The following is an 18029-nucleotide window of genomic DNA, read 5'->3' on the forward strand; positions in this document are numbered from 1 at the left end:
GGCCCATTCTTATACAAGTCTAGTGTACATACGCACCTGTAGCTGCTATGGGACCACTATTGCAGTGGTTGCATTCATACCTAGAAAGTAGTATGTCTCAGCCCTTCTCCCTGTGTTGTGGCTCTACATTCTTGTACTCCCTCTTCTGCAGTGTTCCCTGAGCCTAATGTGGGATTATATCAATGTCCTGATTAGGGTCAAGCAGCCAAACCTTGAAAAGCCGTAAGTCTCTTTAAGGAATAACATTTTTAAAGGCAAGGAATACAATAAAGGACACAAGGTACAGAGGTGATTGTTAGGATTGCTTCCTGGAACACCAGTTCTACGGCTCTGCTTGCCCCATGGCCAGCTTCACGCACAAACCTGCAAACTCAGTGCATTCGTTTGCTTTTCTTGCCACTTATAAAGCAGCTGACAGAGCAACTAAGTAGAATAGAGGCCCATGGCTTCATAGTGCAGGGCATCACCATAAGGAAAGCACCACTGCTTGGCCTGTTGGGCTGAGAGCATGCCTATAGTCTGGTTTTGGGTTTTTTTTTTTTGTTGTTGGTTTTTTTTTTTTTGCATCTGGCAGATCAAGGAGCAAAACTCCTGTCAGAACCAGAAATAGATGTCACGTGAAAGGCCTTCCCCAGTGATCCAGTCCACTGTTTTTTAAAGGTCTCATAGTCTCCCAAAACAACACTCCCAGCTGGAGAACAACTGTTCAAATGCATGACGAGCCAGTGGGAGATTCTACACTGCAGCCATAGTATTCAGCATGCCCCATATCAAGTCTATTGGTTCTCTTACTAGAGAAGGCCACAGTTACCTTCCCTAGATGCCACCAGTCCTTTTCCTTACATGACTGGAGGCTCTTATCTCTCAGTATCCAGGGAGACACTAGAGTTCATTGTTTCACTTACACCCCATCCTGTTGGACCCTAGTATAGATATAATGTCACTTGTTTATAGCCTGATGTACCCTTTTTCTCCTCTGACAGATTCAATTAGTTCTGTTGGTTTTGCTTTGTGGACTAACTATAGTATTCTCAACTATTTTATTCTTGCCATTGATAGTATAGTACTTTAGGAATATTCTGAATTGATAATTCATTTAAAATAAAGGATTTGATTCAGCTTTATGGATTTATGATGTAAAATATACCTTATTAATAGATGTTTACTTTTACATCTATGTGGTTAGCCTGCCTGTCATCTCCTGCCTCCACAAGGAGTAATTGTAGAGAGAGAATAGCTGTTAAGAATGAATAAGACTTCAAAGAATAAAAAAAGAGTAGCAACTGTATTGTAGGATTTGTGAGTTGGAACGCTAGGATTGTTTTCTTCTTGCCTGAAAGTGGGAGTGTGGTGCAGCGAAGTAGTGCTAAGGAGCTGATGGTACTCGCTTAGTGACAACCTACATGGGGTGACAGAGAAAAACATGGCAAAGCTAGGTAACTGCTCTTTTACACTTATAGTGATTATCAGTGCTATACATTGTGAGTACACTGTAGCTGTCTTCAGACACACCAGAAGAGGGTATCCGATCCCATTACAGATGGTTGTGAGCCACTATGTGGTTGCTGGGAATTGAACTCAGGACCTCTGAAACAGTAGTCACTGCTCTAAATGGGTGAGCTATCTCTCCAGCCAAATGTTATACATTGTATTGACAAAAACAAGGCACTTCAATTTGCTAATGGCTCCCTCTGCCATTCTTCAGGTCCCAGTTCTGGCGCCAACTGTTGCGGCCTGCCCGCAGTCCACAACACGAACGGTTCAACTGAGAATGGCAGTTCAGGCTGAAAAGAGAGGAATCTAGACGGGGCGGAAGAAACAATGGAGCCAAGACAACAACTTCTGATCAAGGCTCAATTTTACTATTTTCAGACACCCAGTTATAAAGGAAGGGGGAGGGAACTCAACTTCCCGCCAAGTAACTCAGGGTCCAGTAGCAGGACGAACACGTGTGTGCCTCCAGGCGGCAAAGGCAGGTTCCAGCAGTGGGCGTGACAGGACGAATGAGCCGGTAGCTCCACCCTTGAGCAAGCAGGTTCCAGGCTGGGGGAAGGGAGGCCACATTTCCTCCCATTAGTTAACAAAACAAAAATAAAAAAGGGGGTGGCCTGAGGCAGAAAAATTATCTATGTTCAATAGTTCTGCCTGAGTTTTTTAGGGCTAAAGAAAAAAACCTGTTTCCGTGGGATTCCCTAACTTTTCTAATGGTAAACTGTATCTGGCTAAGACTGTCTTTAAAGCACTGACGGAATAGCAGCGCTGGGCTGTAGGCTCTGACTTTATAATGCTAATTAGTGCTGAATAGGTAGCTACCTGTTTGCATTTTAAGTAGGGCGTTGGAACCCTGGCTGAGTTTAACTACACAAATTTAGAATAACACTGAGCTGATAATTATCCGCAATTTTGGGTGAAAGGCAGGGGAAACAGTGAGAAGAGGTTAAGACCAGCTCTTTAGTACAAGGCCAGTTGGCTTTTTTATTTGGGTGGGAGGCAGTGAAGGGCTTGCCCTTACGACAGCAAGGTCTCCAACCTCTCTCCCCCCTATTAATTAAGTTAAAATAGGCAATGCTTAACAGAGGTGATCAAATGATTCTTTTCATCCATAGATGAGTGGGCCTTTAACCTTGACTTGGGTGGACATTGACCTGATTCCTCCCGTGAGCATTATAACAACTCACATCTGTGGCTCTTGGTATCTTTTGGGGAGGGGAGGCAGAGCCTTAAGTATTTTTGGTTTTTAGCTGGAGTCAGATACCAACCTCTTACAAATCAGGTGTGTCGCACATGGAACTCAGAAACGGTCAAGCTGGACCTTCCCTCCGCAGTAATCTCCTGCGCCAAGCGGTACCCATACTGTATTCATATGATTATGAATCAGTAGCGCAGTTCTGAGTTAATGCGCGGTCTCTATATGAGACTTGTCAACCTCAGATTTAGCAAGGCCTAGACAAGAATTATGTCAGTATTAACACCATTAATTTTGGTTAAAATAGGAGCTGAAAGTCTTTCCTCTTCATACCTGTTATTCCCTAGCCTGAGGAACTAAGGACACCTTGCAGTAACAGCAAGGGTGGAAAGCCAGAGGCCAGCTAAGGGACTAAGCCCATCTCTATCAAAATAAGAACTAATCTCTGTAAATATATATGAAATTTCTACTTCCCTAGCTCTCCTGGTAAATCTAAATCTTATCTTAGACTGAAAAGCCACATGCTGGGATGTCCTTGGAAGGGAGATTAGCAGTACCACCTGTTTGCTCTTAGGGGCGGAGAACCGGAGAATGTAGATTGACCTGCTTGAGAAAAGGAAGAATTCTAAACAATGAGAGTGTAGCAATGTAAATTTTCTGTTTGGAGAAGTCAAGGTACTTTATTTAGATGAAAATTGTAAAGCTAAAGCTAATCTCAAATTAGAAGTAACTGAGTGCCAGTGGCGTTTCGCTGCAGACTGACCTTTAATGTCAGTTTGCAAAAAGTTTAGGACAAATAAGGTGAAGGCAAGATGAGCCTTTGGTGACCTTGGGGGATATGCTCTGAATTAACTTTGCTAGGTAATTTAGAATATAGGAATCTCTAATAATTGAACTGAATATTAGACCAGTCTAAGATTGAGTTAGAATGGCTGGTCACACTGAAGAAGAGTGAAAAATCATTATGACTCTATTAAATGACTAATTTTACTAAGTCTGAATATACAGTCTCTGATGTACTATTGCCATAAAGTTAAAAGGCTAGAAGCTAGTCTAAACTGGAAAAATGACAAGCAAGGATTTAAGGTAAACTTCCCTTGAGAAGCATTAGTTAATAAAATACTTTCCACTTAGGAAACAATATATACTGAAAGATTAAAACTTTTGGCTTCTTGTAAAGAAGCAGAAACAATAAACATTTTTCTTACATAATGTAAAGCTATATTAGCCATACGTAGAGGCAAAATTTTCTAGTGATTACCAGTTTACTAGAAGCAAAAATCTTTGAATTTAAGCATTATTTTAAACATCTGAATAGATCTGTAACACTGTTAAAAAGAAATTTTCTTGAACACAGGGAAAAACTTTTTTAGGCATTGTTTGCAAAACAAAAGAAAGGGCAACAAGCCGCTCTGGGACTGCCCAGAGCCCTGTATTGACTCAAAGGTAAAATACTTTTTAATCTGAGCATTAATCTTAAATTTGCAATCAAACTGCAAGCTGCAGTCAATGGAACAATGGCAGTTTTAACCATAATTTTTAAGTTTTTGTGCAAGGTTAGGATAATATCTACAACTTTGGGAAAGCAAAACCTATGTTTAAAACAATTTATCACTGTTAAAATCAATATTAGAAGCATTACTATCATATTATGAAGTTTGGATATCAATTAATACCTATGAATACCTATTAAAGCAAGCTTTAACGCTTTAATAAAGAGGCATTGCTTTATATCTTATCTTAAATTTTACTATTTAGGATAGGAACCACATTAATCATTATCTAAACTAGAAATATCTTAAGAGACTCAGCCTCTGAAGCTTAATCTCAAACTCTAACTCGCTTCAGGGCCTCACCAACTTTCTCCCAGGTTCCACAATCTATCATTTCTTCTTCTTTGAACCATGGACAACAGCTATGTATCTTATCTAAAAAATTTCTGACTTTGAACCCTTCCTTCTTCCACCTAAGCAGCTTTCTAAAAAGCTGCGGCACACCGCCTGTCTCCGTATCTAGTTCCGATTAACGAACTACTGACCCCAAGCAGAAACAGTGTTGGGTCAGCACTGATTCAAACTTGATTCGTATCCTACCGCATCCTCAGCAACACTTTACAAAACTGAAATTTTAGGCTAGCGCTAGCATGTGTACCTGTCCGTTGCTCCGATGCTCCTCCGATACGAAGATCCTTTCCTTTCTTGTGGAGCTCCACACAGCAGTCGTTTCTCTTAGCATCCCTCTGCCATTCTTCAGGTCCCAGTTCTGGCGCCAACTGTTGCGGCCTGCCCGCAGTCCACAACACGAACGGTTCAACTGAGAATGGCAGTTCAGGCTGAAAAGAGAGGAATCTAGACGGGGCGGAAGAAACAATGGAGCCAAGACAACAACTTCTGATCAAGGCTCAATTTTACTATTTTCAGACACCTAGTTATAAAGGAAGGGGGAGGGAACCCAACTTCCCGCCAAGTAACTCAGGGTCCAGTAGCAGGACGAACACGTGTGTGCCTCCAGGCAGCAAAGGCAGGTTCCAGCAGTAGGTAGGCGTGACAGGACGAATGAGCCGTTAGCTCCACCCTTGAGCAAGCAGGTTCCAGGCTGGGGGAAGGGAGGCCACAGCTGGAAACTCCAGGATTTCCACTTTTTAAAGAATTATTTTTATTTTATGTGTATTTGCTTTTCCTGTGGGCATGTATGCTGTGTGTGTGTGTGAGTGTGTGTGTGTGTGTGTGTGTGTGTGAGACAGTACCTGAAGAGGCAAGAAGAGGACACTGGAACCTGGAATTACAGATAGTTTTGAGCTGCCATCTGTGTGCTGGGAACTGAACCCAGGTCCACTGCAAGAGCAGTAAGTGCTCTTAATTTGCTGAACTGTCTCCCCAGCTCTAGGATTTGCACTTTAAATTTTTATAATTTTGTAAGTAATATTTTTATATATTCATTTGTACTAAATTTTGAGGTAAAAGGAATAACAGTACAAAGCACAGTATATGAACATGACAAAGCTATAATTTAATGAAGAGACCCAGCAATTTACAATTTCCTGCAATGACAGTTTCTTAGCTAAACTTTGTATTTTAGAGGACTTACTTCGTTTTAAATGACTCTTTACTGCATTAACCTGATTAAATATATCCCAACCATGCCATATCTTTCTGTTTTCTCTTTCCATATTTTGGTATAACTTAAAAAAAAAAAGAAATAGTGTCTTTACCTGTGTGTAGCAAGTGGCTGATCCTGGCCCAGAAGCTCAGAGGCCGTGCCCAGCTCCTTAAGGACGTCCGTCAGAGATGATCTGCATTGGATCTGGCTGGTTGCACGTTGCACTCACCACATACACACTGTTAGATGTCAGTAAGGAAATAAAACTCACTTGTTATTCATTCCTCCACAGTCATTCTTGGTGTCCAAGGTATATGCAGTAGTACTGTTGTAGCTACAGAGTGCCAGCTCACACCCAGGCTGCCTTTCTGATGGTGTTTCTAGCATAGGTAAGGAGACATAAAATTAATATTATGTTCTTTCCTAACACTCAGTTTGGTTCTTAGATTTTGTGAATTACCAGTACTTAAAAGTCTGGGTTTATTGTTAAATTTGCTTGAGTTTCTTCAGTGAGTATTACTCCCCAGTAGCTCTTACTCCTTAACGTGTGCCCTCTGAAGTGTCTTGGGCCTCCTGCTGCAGTGCAGACGTATTTGCTAAAAGTCTTACATTTCTTGAAGCTTCTTTTCAGAAAGAGACTGAAACATCCTATTCTGCAGGAATGCTCCTTAGGTAAACCACTCAAATAAGCTTCAGGAAGGCTTGAAATTGCTAGGTTTGCTGGGCCCTCCCTGCTGGAGCAAGCAATAAAAGCCGAGAGTCTAGAGCTCAGTGGAACAGAGCTATAAAGAAGACCCCGAGGCCACACTAGCTCCCTGGAAAGAAGAGAAACCAGAGGAGCTGCCTGCAAGAGTTCTAGAGCAACTGAGGCAGGCACCTTGAAAGGACACTCCGACCTGTTGAACTGCCTGAAGGCTGTGCAGTGTGCTCTATGTGGTCCTGCTTGGATGGAAGGGTATCCTGGGAGTCAGAAGCCCAGGAACCACACAGCTGAGGGAGAAGGTGTCCCAAGGGAAGGGTATGCTGAGACACAGGAACTCAGCAATCACACATCTCTGGAAGGAAGCCTGCTCAGCAGAGGTATTACAGCTCCCAGGGGAGGCTCGCCCAGCTGCGCAGAGGAACCCAGGAGCCTCAGTCTGCTCCATTTCTTTGCTTCTTCCCTTCTTCTCATTGCTTCGCAGCTTATTCCAAGGCAGCAAATCCCATAAAAGAGATTTATTGGACGGTCCAGGGAATTGAGAAAAGGCCAGGACTTATATAGAATTTCTTAAGGGATAGAGCTTTTCAGGACAGAGATTTTCAGATTAAAGATTGGTGAGATTTTTTTTTTTTTTTTTAAAGATTTATAATGAGTACACGTAGCTGTCTTCAGACACACCAGAAGAGGGCATCAGATTCCATTACAGGTGGTTGTGAGCCACCATTTGGTTCCTGGGAATTGAACTCAGGACCTTCAGTAGTCAGTGCTCTTATTAACTGCTGAGCCATCTCTCCAGGCCTTCAAGTCCTGTTGGGGAGCTTGGAGATTGGTGGCTTTTCCTGCTCTGGGATTGGTGGCTTTTTTCCACCTCCTCTTCCCTCCATTGGTTCCATTGGTTGGGATGGGAAGTCCTTCCTGGCTGTGGTGGCTTTGGCTGAGGCACACTGGTGAGCTGCGTGGGAAGTTGGAGAGAGATGGCCATGGTGGACAGCGCCAGCTGTTGCAGGCTGAGGCAGGAAAGGAGATACCACCCTTTCACAGCTCTTGTGGAGGCTCCTTCCTACAAAGGCCATCTCTGGGTCGGAAGGGAGGGAGGGCGTGGCTTCTCTGCGAAGGGACTACACCAGGTTCCTGGCTTTGTGAGCTGCCACTCATGCTCTGGTGTGTTTTTGTGATGCAGTTGTGTTTTGAGTCAGTTCTGCTTCTGTAAGTAGCCCTAATAAAACTCATAGGCTCAGTACATTGGACTTTGAGGTATCCATATTGTGTCCTGTTGAGTGTTCCTTATAGAGTAGATTTGTGTGTTGTATCTTCCCAGGAAAAAGTTTTTCACATAACTTACCTGAGTCAGACAAATTAGCATTACTTGAAAACTAGCCAGAAATACAAATTCTTGGTCTCCACTCAGAAGTCACTAAATGAGAACTGTGGCGGCAGGAGTTGACAAGACAAAAACCCTTCTGGGGATTCTGACACTGCTTGGATAATACATGAACTTGACTCAGCCCTTGTGTTCCTTCCTTAGCAGAGCTGACCACGAAACGCAACACCTCCAGACCACTTCCGTAGGTGTGGCTGGTTTTGCATGTGTTGTGTATGCATGTGTATGTGTGTGAGAAGGCACACGCAGACCTGTGTCCATGGAGGTCACAGGAGGATGTCTAGTGTCCTCTAGTGTCCCTCTCCCCTTACCTCCAGCCTTATTGCCTTGACCTAGGATCTCTCACTGAACCTGGAACTTGATGCACTGGTGTCCAACGAGCCTCAGCTGTCATCCTTAGCCCTCCTTGTGCCAGTGCTGGGTTCACAGGTGTGTCAAGAGGCATGCCTAGCTTTTGACCTGAGTGCTGCAGGTTCACACTCAGGTGTACAGAAAGCACTTAACTCACAGAGCCGGCTTCTCCAGTTAGCCTGGACATTTAACCCTGATTTCTGTCAGTTCTGTTTTTAAAACTCTGCCTCTTTATATCCTGCTAGCCTTCAAATGTTTTATGTTTAATTATACAATATTATGCAGTGTTTTCTCAGTTTTTGGTTGTATCCTGCTATTTTTTGTTCTTTTATAAGAAAGTATAAAAGATTTTTTAAATGCTCTATCCAATGTACATGATTTTTGATAATATGCATTTGATAATATGCACTTATCCTCTACTTCAAAAAAAAAAAGATAAAAGACAGAAACCATGACAGGGTTGAAACAGGGGGAACAGTTGGCTTCACATTCTCTTTCATGACTCAAATGCTCGTTCCCTGTGCTCAGCCCTTCCTCATCACCCAATATGTGTTCCTGTTTTTGTTCTCCATTTTACATACTATACTATGCCCACATGTATGTATACACACTGTGGGCTAGGGTCTCCAGAGGAAGGAAAACATGTACGCTTGGTTTTGTTCTGGGGTTGTGTGACCTCAATCAATACTATTAAGGTCTAAGGGTTTTTTGTTTTTGTTTTTTTGTTTTTTCAGGATAGGATTTCCTAAGCAATATAACTAATTGTTATATATCTCCATCCCATGTGTGCGTGTTCGTGTGTGTGTGTGTGTGTGTATGTGTGTGTGCGTGCATGTGTGTGTGTGATTCGTGTGTGTGTGTGATTCGTATCTGTGTGTGTGCGTGTGTGTGTGTGTGTATGTGTATATGTGTGTGCGCGCGTGTGTGTGTGATTCGTATCTGTGTGTGTGCGCGTGTGTGTGTATGTATGTATGTGTGTGTGTGCGTGCGTGCGTGTGTGCATGTGTATATATACAATCTCCCATGTTTTTCCACTCTGTCCTCCTGCTTTTTTACCTTTCTTTCTCTCTTTGTTCCTCTGAATCAAGCTCTGTGAAGCTGGAGGGGCCTTGTCTGACTGATAGGATGCTTGCTCAAGCCAGCATTAAAGGCAAAGCCAAGAAGGCACCCTGAAATGTAGCCACTGGAAATGTCACAGAGTGGAGGATACTCCAGCATCAGAAATGCATCTTAAGATTGTAACCAGAGGCAGAAAGAGTCTCAAGGATTTGGTGATGAGTTTTGGCAGTAAACAATTAATCAGTGAATGAATTAAAGATTTTAAAGAGGGAAGCAAGTGGACGGCACTACAGATGCTTAGCTTTCTCTTGGGAGGAAGTCTAGGGGGCCGTGATGTACCTTAGCTTATGCTTTTGTGTGTGAGGCCCTGTATTCAGCCACAACCCTGATACACAGAAACTATTTAAGTGTAAACACTGGTTAAAAATTTTCAATTCATGTTTGTATTATGTGTGCCTTATTTTCTTGGATATAATTGTCAGCAGTGTTACATGTTCCTTTATGTACAGCTGCATTCTAATGGCCAGAGCATATATCTTGGTCTTAAATTTTAACTGTTGGGGCTGCCGAGATGGCTCAGAGGGTAAGAGCACTGACTGAGTTCAAATCCCAGCAACCACATGGTAGCTCATAACCATCTGTAATGATATCTGACACCTCTTCTGGGGTGTCTGAAGACAGCTACAGTGTACTTACAGATAATAAATTTTAACTGTTATGATAGTTTGTTCTATTTTATTGAACAGAAATAAAAATTTATATTTCATATATGAGAAATCTAAAGTTGAAAATATCACAAACATATTCTCAAGCCTGCTTTTATTTCATAAAGACATGCACCTTTAAGTTGTAGTAAACCCTTTTCATCCTATGCACAGGAAGCCACGCCCTGTCTCCCAGCTGGTCGCACAGCAGGTCACGCAGCAGTTCGTGCCCCCTACCCAGTCGAAGAAAGAGAAGAAAGACCGAGTAGAGAAGGACAAGAGTGAGAAGGAAGCTGCTAGCAAAAAGAACTGTCACAAGAAAACCAGGTAGAGCGGGCTCTGTGGGGTTTCAAAATAGTAGAAACAACCATTTAATATTCCTTTTTAAACTTTGATTGTACTCCGTTATACGACATGAAAGTAAGCTATCTTATCTCAGTATAGAATATTACAGAAGTTTTCTGCACTTGAAAGTTACGTTAGAATCCAGAAAAGGTAAAAATACAAGGTTAAATGTGAAGAGGCTTCTCTTCCTTAGCAGATATTTAGAAGACATTCATGTCTGTTCTCTTTTCTTTTATCAATTAAAAAAATAGGTACTTGAAATTCAGGAAAGTGGTATTCCAAATCATGAGCTCTGAACACGATCACGGTTCTGGGTCATGTCCTAGCAGTGAGGTGGGCAGCAGTGGAGTAAAGAGTTAGCCTGGCCCTAGCTTTAAAGGGTTATTTATTGTTTTATGTGTACAAGTGTTTGTGCACTGTGTGCATGCCTGCAACACTCATGGTGTCACATCTGCTGCCCCTGGAGTCAGGGATGGTGTGAGCCTCCATGTGGGTAGTGGGAATCAAACCTGGGTCCTCTGGAAAAACAGCTAGCGCTCTTAACCATTGAGCAATCTCTCCAGTCCCCAGCCTTATCAGCTGCCTTTGTGGTGCACTTGTGTCTTATTGTCCTAAAACATCTATTGGAATAAAATGATTAAGCTACCGGCAACCTTCAGTATGACTCATTTTGTTATTTTGCTTGTTTATTTAGTATTTACTCAGAAATGTGATAGTGAGAAAAATCTAGTTTAAGAACTCATTGGTTTTTTTTGTGTGTTTAGACCAAGATTAAAAAATGTGGATCGGAGTAGCGCTCAGCATTTGGAAGTCACTGTTGGAGATCTAACAGTCATTATCACAGACTTTAAGGAGAAAGCCAAGTCAGCGCCTGCGTCCAGCGCTGCTGGCGATCAGCACAGCCAGAGCAGCTGCAGCTCGGACAACACTGAGCGGGGCGTGTCCAGGTCCTCCTCGCCCCGGGGAGAGGCCTCCTCCCTCAATGGAGAGTCTCACTAACCGTTCTCGCTCCACTTAGTCATGCCTGTCCTCCATGGAGATGCAGAGTATGCCAACAACTACCACATTTTCATGACAGACACACTCATGCATAACGTATAATTTGAGTTTTACATGAAATACAAATTTGCCAGGATTTATTAGATTTTATTGCAGTATAAGCTACCAAACATTTCCAGAGTTAACATTTTGGTCTCTGCTGTTAAATGCCATGAAAATGTGGTTGAATTATTCATTATGCAGTGTTATTGGTAAGTCTATTTTCACTTATAGTTTAGTGAATTCTAACACATAATTATTGAATTCTCTACTATTGGCATGTAATGAGTTTAAATTTTTTATTACATAGTGCAAGCTGCCTAAATATGTATTATTTGAGAATTGTGAAACAAATAGTTATATGTATGCAAGTCAGAGATCAACTTAATCAACTATTGCTGCAACAGGATTTTCTTAATGGTTATCCTCTTAATGCACCTGCTGGTACTTGGTGTGATTAAATAGGAAGTTGTTATTAAATAAAGAATTTGTATGAATCTTTGCCAATGTTTTTTGATATGTTTTTACTAAATTATTGTTTCTGAGTTATGTTTTATCCATTTTTTGCAGTTTATGTTTGTTAGTTTGCTTATTTTTCAAAGCATCAACTTATTGTACTGTTCACTAGTAGACAGTACGACGTGGCTTGTTTAGCTTTCTGATCAGGGTTAGCGCTGTTGTCGTTGAACACTGGTATTTCCTCTAAGACATTAGAGTTAAAGACGTAAGCATCTGGCAGAAGCAGGAAAGAACTTGCCATACTTGCAAACGCTGTAACTCAATGATAGTTTTAGCACTGTTTCCCTGGTCCAGCCCTACCCAGGGTCACAGACATGTGACTCTAGTTGATAAAAACATGTAACTATCACACAGAACTGAGGTGTCACTCCTGAGTCAGCTTAATTGGCCTTTTACTAAATATAACAATTCATATGGAAACTGCAGTACTCTAGTTCCAGATACAACTTTCAATTTATGCACTTATCAATATCTTGAAATAACAAGTATTTCCGGCCCACTCACGTATGTATAATCACCAATAAAATATTTTTATGACTTATAATTTTGCATTTTGTTTACAACTGAATGGAGTGTGTTATGTTGTATTTGAAAATACATCTTAGAAACTACATGCTCTGTCTTATTCTCCTCAGGTTCTCTCGTTTTCTCTAGCCATTTGCTTAATATATACCTGCCTGGGGGGAGCTGCTGAACTGTAAATGACCCTAAAGACAAAACGTAACTTGAATATCTCCTATCACATAAAAGACATCATGGCAACATGTGAAGGACAATCTGTGGTCCCTGACAGTTGTGATACTTGGTTTCTCATGGCAATGTCACTGTTGAAATGCAGTTCGTTTCATTGGCACAGTGGTTCTCTTGTAACGTGCTGGTTGTGAATAGTTTATTGCATACAGTAAAAACCTGTGATGAAAACGCTGAGATACCTCATTCTTCAGTGTTGTTAAATGAAGGCTTAAAGCTTGTTTTATTCTAGGATCCTTCCATGGAATACCAACTAGCTGGCTACGTTCTTTTTAAAGAGGTTATTTTTACATTGATTTTCATGTATAAATGTTTAGTGTATTCAATTTTAAATACTTGTAGGAAATGCTTTGGTTCCTAAAACACAAAATAAGTAAAGGCAGCATATCTTACAGTGATCGTATGTTTTCATAATATATGTTAAGCTTCTCTGCAGGGAAGAACAGCGTTAAGAAAGGTGCAGCTTTCCTTGAGTAGGTCACACTCATCTTTGTAGTGGTGGGCAGCGTAGTGCGTGCTGGAGAGGCTGAGCGCCATGCTTGTGCACAAGTCTCCACTGTATAATGCAAATGTGAGGAAGTCCCAAGCTTACTTCTCAACCATCAAGCAGGGCTAACATGTTCCTATCACACTCTGGCTGCTTAGCAAATGTCAGCCTTTACTTTTATCATTACATGTAAAACATCTTTAAAAGTACATTTCTGTAACCAGATTGTTGTAATGCTTCCGAGGTAACCCAAGAAGAAGAAGACAGTGTCGTCAGAGTTTGCTTTGGTCCCAGAGAGAAGTCCTTTCTGTGGTGGAGAACCTCACCCTCTACATTGTGAGACTGCAGAAAGGAACGACGCCACCTAGTGCAGGGTTTTGCTTTTTCCTTCATCCGCCTTTACTCATGCTACCTCAGAGAGATGTTCCTATCAGGAAGCCATGCACATTCCGTTAGTGCATGCGCTTAATGTTAAATATGCAAGACTATCCAGAGCCAGGGCCTACGTAGAGCGCATCTGTGGCTGTCTTGTAAATTTGTGATATCGTTTTAGTGGTGGGTTCCTTTTTAGTTTTTTATTTTATGTGTGAGTATTTTGCTTGCATGAATGTGTGTGTACTGTGTGCATGCCTGGTACCTGCAGAGAGTTACAAACGATGGTGTGCTCCTGTGTGACTGCTGTTATTCAAACTCTGGTCCCCGGCAGGAGCAGCAGCTGCCATTTGACCACTGAGCTGTCTCTCCAGCCCCCTCAGCAACCAGACTCCACACTCAAAGACCTTGAGTGTTTTTCACAATAAAAGTAAAGATAAGTAAAAATGAAGGCGCACTGTGAAGCACATAAGAATATACATCTAAAAACCTTTTATATTTCTCAGACTTAAAGGTTTTAATTTAAAGTTTCATTAAATGCTTTCCAAAAATTATAGTGATATATACAAGGTGAAGTACATTAGTAGAAGGAAGAAAATCAACTGAGTTGATGGCAAGTCAACTTCCATTTGGTTAGGTGTCCTCAGTGCCTAAGAGAATGTACTTCTGGCTTACTGTCTACCTTAATGCTTATTGACTTGCGTTTCTTACTACACTGTCTTAGTGACGTACCTCTTCTCTGGAATCTTTGTAAAGATCTAATGTAGGAACTGGTTATAGAAAGGAATCTTTGCTGTGTGATTTGAGAATTAAGGAGAGACAGAGAGAGAGAAAGAGAGAGACAGAGAGAGACAGTGAAACAGAGGGTGTATGTCTGTGTGCGTGTAGGATAGCAGGAAAATAATAATGTGTTGTGGGGCAGTGCTGACACATGCCTTTAGTCTTAGCACTAGGGAGGCAAAGGCAGGTGGCTCTTTGCACGTTTAAGACCAGCCTGGTCTGCAGAGCCAGTTCCAGGATAGCCAGGGCTACACAGAGAAACTGTCTCAAAACAATAACAACACAAAACCAAAACCCCTCCAAAACAAAAAAATAAATAAAAGCATTTCATTACTGTTCTCTCCCTCAGCCACTGCAGGCATGTAGTCTAGAACAAAGAATATAGAAAAGTTGAAATACAGAAAAATGAGTGACAAACATAGCCCAAGGGAAGCAGTGAGGGCACAGAAAGCAAGGGTGTTTTGGAGGTCTTCAACAGCAGAAAGGGAGGGAGGCTTCTGCTCCCCATAAGAGTGATGGGAAACAATCCCCACTGCTAGTAGAGGTAAGGGAGAGAGAGACTGAGGGAGGAAGGAGGAGCAGAGAGTGTCAGGGTGGCCCGGCTTCCGGCAGGAGGCCACCAGGGAGAGAAGTGCAGCCTCTGGGGACATGCCAGTGACATACAGTGAGATGTCATCTTTGTAATTAGTCATAAGCCGTTCCCATAGCACGTGTTAAGTAGGGCATCAATATCTGTAATAGTTTAGTTTTTCATCAAACCTGTTTTACTGTAAGCTACCATAGACAAGTTTTATTTATATAACACATACCTGCTACCCCAGATCATTTAAATGTTGTGACTTAGGCTTTTCTTAGTTGGATAGATCATCTTGTCTTTATGGGATGGGCCAATTCTTGACCACTTGAAGTACCATGAAAAGACCAGATACTTCAGTGAAAAATCAAGTGGAGTTCTGAAGGTTTCAGAGTTTGGGGACATATTTCCTCGTCTCCGTGTTACGTGTGTAAGGAATGTCTATCTGGGTGCTGCCTGCTTCATTCCTCAGGACTTGCTCACTGTGTTTCTCGGTTTTTGTTTTTGTTTTGTCTTGTTTTAATTTTAATAAAACATGTTTGGTTTTGAGACAGGGTCTCTCTAGGTCTCCTGGCTGTCCTGGAACTCACTGTGTGTATCAGGCTGTCCTTGAACTCACAGAGCACAGAAATCAGCCGCCTTCTGTCTCCTAAGTGCTCAATTATAGGTGTGTGCCTATGTTTGTTTGGTTTTACTTTATGAGTGTTTGGTTTCTGCACCATGGGGTACGATCATCCCCTTGGACTGGAGTCATGACAGTTGTCAGCCACCATTTAGGTCCTGAAAGTCAAACCTGGGTGCTCTGCAGGAGCAACAAGATCGGCTCTTAAACACTGGTCTAACTTTCTTGTGTTTCGACTTCAAGGTTTGAAAAGCAGCTTGTCCAGTAGGCTAAGGCTGACTGACTAGTGAGCCCAAGAGACCTGCTTGTCTCCTGCCCCAGCTCAGCGTTACAAGTATGGATCACCGAATCTTTGCTTGCTTGCTCGTTTTATGTTTTAACTGCGGGTTCTGGAGACTCAATCCCAGTTCATTCTATCAGCACAAGAACTTCACCCCAGCCCCACTTTCTCCATCTTTTCTCAGATCGCTTACCAGTCAGTTTTTTCCTGATGTAAGTTTTGTTCACTGCAGGATCTTTATTAAGTATACTTTGGCTTTTAGTTACTGTTTCAAGGGTTGGCTACCAAGTTGCTAAAGATGTGGAGTACACATGTCAGAGATGATACCCCTGCACCAGTGAAAATACACATGAGACATAGAGGTGGCAGAGGAGGGAGTGCCTGAGAGCTTTTTCTTAGAAGATTCACCCAGGCTTTAAACATCCCTGGAAGGCTGCATTGGAATACTGGGACCTCACTTGGGCATTTGCAGCTAATTGAACGACTGACGAGTCGTTTGAGTTAATTGTTTGTGATTTATTGCTCCAGCTTATATGGTCAACACTTTACCTTTCTCAGCATTGTAATTAGAGGGGACCATTTCCTTCTCATTCATGTACTATATTTATTTTTATGCGTATGAGTGTTTTGCTTGCATGCGTACGTGCACCACATGTGTGCAGTGCCCGAGGAAGGAAAGGCTGTTGGATGGCTTGGAACTGGAGTTAGCGATGGCTTCGAGCCACTGTGTGGGCGCTGAAGATCAAACCCAGGCCCTCTGCGAGAGCAACACATGTGTTCTAGGCCACTGAGCCCCCCACCCCACCCCCGAAGAGTCAGTAACGTTTCACGTTTCCTCTTTGTGAAAATGTTGAAGGAAGATTCTGCATTACTGTCCAAAATAGAAAGTTTACTCAGACTGGTTTTTGCAAAAGTTTACTTCATCTGAGAAATTAATTTGCCTTTTTCTTAAGACAATTTAGATGGAGTATTCTCTGCTTTTGTTTTAGTTGTAAGAAGTTTCAGTTAAAATTGGCTTTTTTCTAAAAAGATTTATTTACTTTATGTATATGAGTACACTGTTGCTGTCTTCAGACACACAGACTTCAGACACAGGGCATCAGATCTCATTACAGATGGTTGTGAGCCACCATGTGGTTGTTGAGAATTGAACTCAGGACCTCTGGAAAAGCAGCCAGTGCTCTTACACACTGAGTCATCTCTCCAGCCCCCAAATTGACTGTTTTTAATAGTTTACATAGAACTAGATGGCTGGCCGGGCGTGGTGGCGCACGCCTTTAATCCAAGCACTCGGGAGGCAGAGGCAGGCGGATTTCTGAGTTCGAGGCCAGCCTGGTCTACAAAGTGAGTTCCAGGACAGCCAGGGCTATACAGAGAAACCCTGTCTCGAAAAACCAAAAAAAAAAAAAAAAAAAAAAAGGGGGTGGGGCTGGTGAGATGGCTCAGTGGGTAAGAGCACCCAACTGCTCTTCCGAAGGTCCGAAGTTCAAATCCCAGCAACCACATGGTGGCTCACAACCACCCGTAATGAGATCTGATGCCCTCTTCTGGTGCGTGTGAAGACAGCTACAGTGTACTTACATATAATAAATAAATAAATAAATAAATAAATCTTTGAAAAAAAAAGAACTAGATGGCTGTCCTTATTCTAACTTATTTCATATATATAATGATTTTGACTATGGGGTTTTTTTTGTTGTTGTTTGATTTTTTTTTTTATTCTTATAAACTGCCTCAATTTTCTTGGGTGAATAAGACTTAAAATTACTAGTTAGAAATATTTTTACCTTATGTGTTTTGCTTGTGTGTTTATCTGGGAATCTTGTGTGTGTCTGGTGCCTGCGGAGGTCAGAACTGAACTGCAGTTTCTGAGGGTTGTGAATCATCGCGTGGATGCTGGCAGCTGAACCCAGCCAGGTCTCTTGGAGAGCAGCGAGCCCTCTCCGTCACTGAGCCATCTCTTCTGCCCTTTAATACTCATATGTTTTTAAAAATGGTTTTATTTCTAAGTGTGAGGATAAGCCAAAGGTAAGTTTAGGGCAAGGATGCAGTACTGCTGCCGCCTTCCCTGAGTTAGGAGGAGCCTAGGCTCTGAGGTTGAATCCGAGTTTTCATCTGATGACTCAGAAGAAAGCTCCCATCAGCTCACCACTTCTCTGTAGCGTTTCATAGAAAAATCCAGAACTAAACTGAAGACCAAGGCCTAATCCTTTAGGCTTCTCCTGTGTGCTGCTTTTGCCTTACAGTTAGAGCAACAGTGAAAAGCATCTGTGCTTATT

The 18029-nt window shown here is 42.1% G+C and overlaps 1 protein-coding gene across 1 annotated transcript in view; it reads left to right on the forward strand.

Annotated features, from left to right (window-relative positions):
- Positions 1–11868, forward strand: part of Yaf2 (YY1 associated factor 2) — a 58277-nt gene extending 46409 nt beyond the window's left edge. The window contains exons 3-4 of the mRNA XM_021183236.2: positions 10158–10310; positions 11093–11868. Coding sequence (XP_021038895.1) covers positions 10158–10310; positions 11093–11327 — 388 coding nt within the window. The 3' untranslated portion in view covers positions 11328–11868. The remainder of the gene's footprint in view (positions 1–10157; positions 10311–11092) is intronic.
- The last annotated feature ends 6161 nt before the right edge of the window (positions 11869–18029 follow it).

This window comes from Mus caroli, unplaced genomic scaffold (genome assembly GCF_978045245.1).
Source record: "Mus caroli unplaced genomic scaffold, Mus_caroli_1 scaffold_16, whole genome shotgun sequence".
Lineage (NCBI taxonomy): Eukaryota > Metazoa > Chordata > Mammalia > Rodentia > Muridae > Mus > Mus caroli.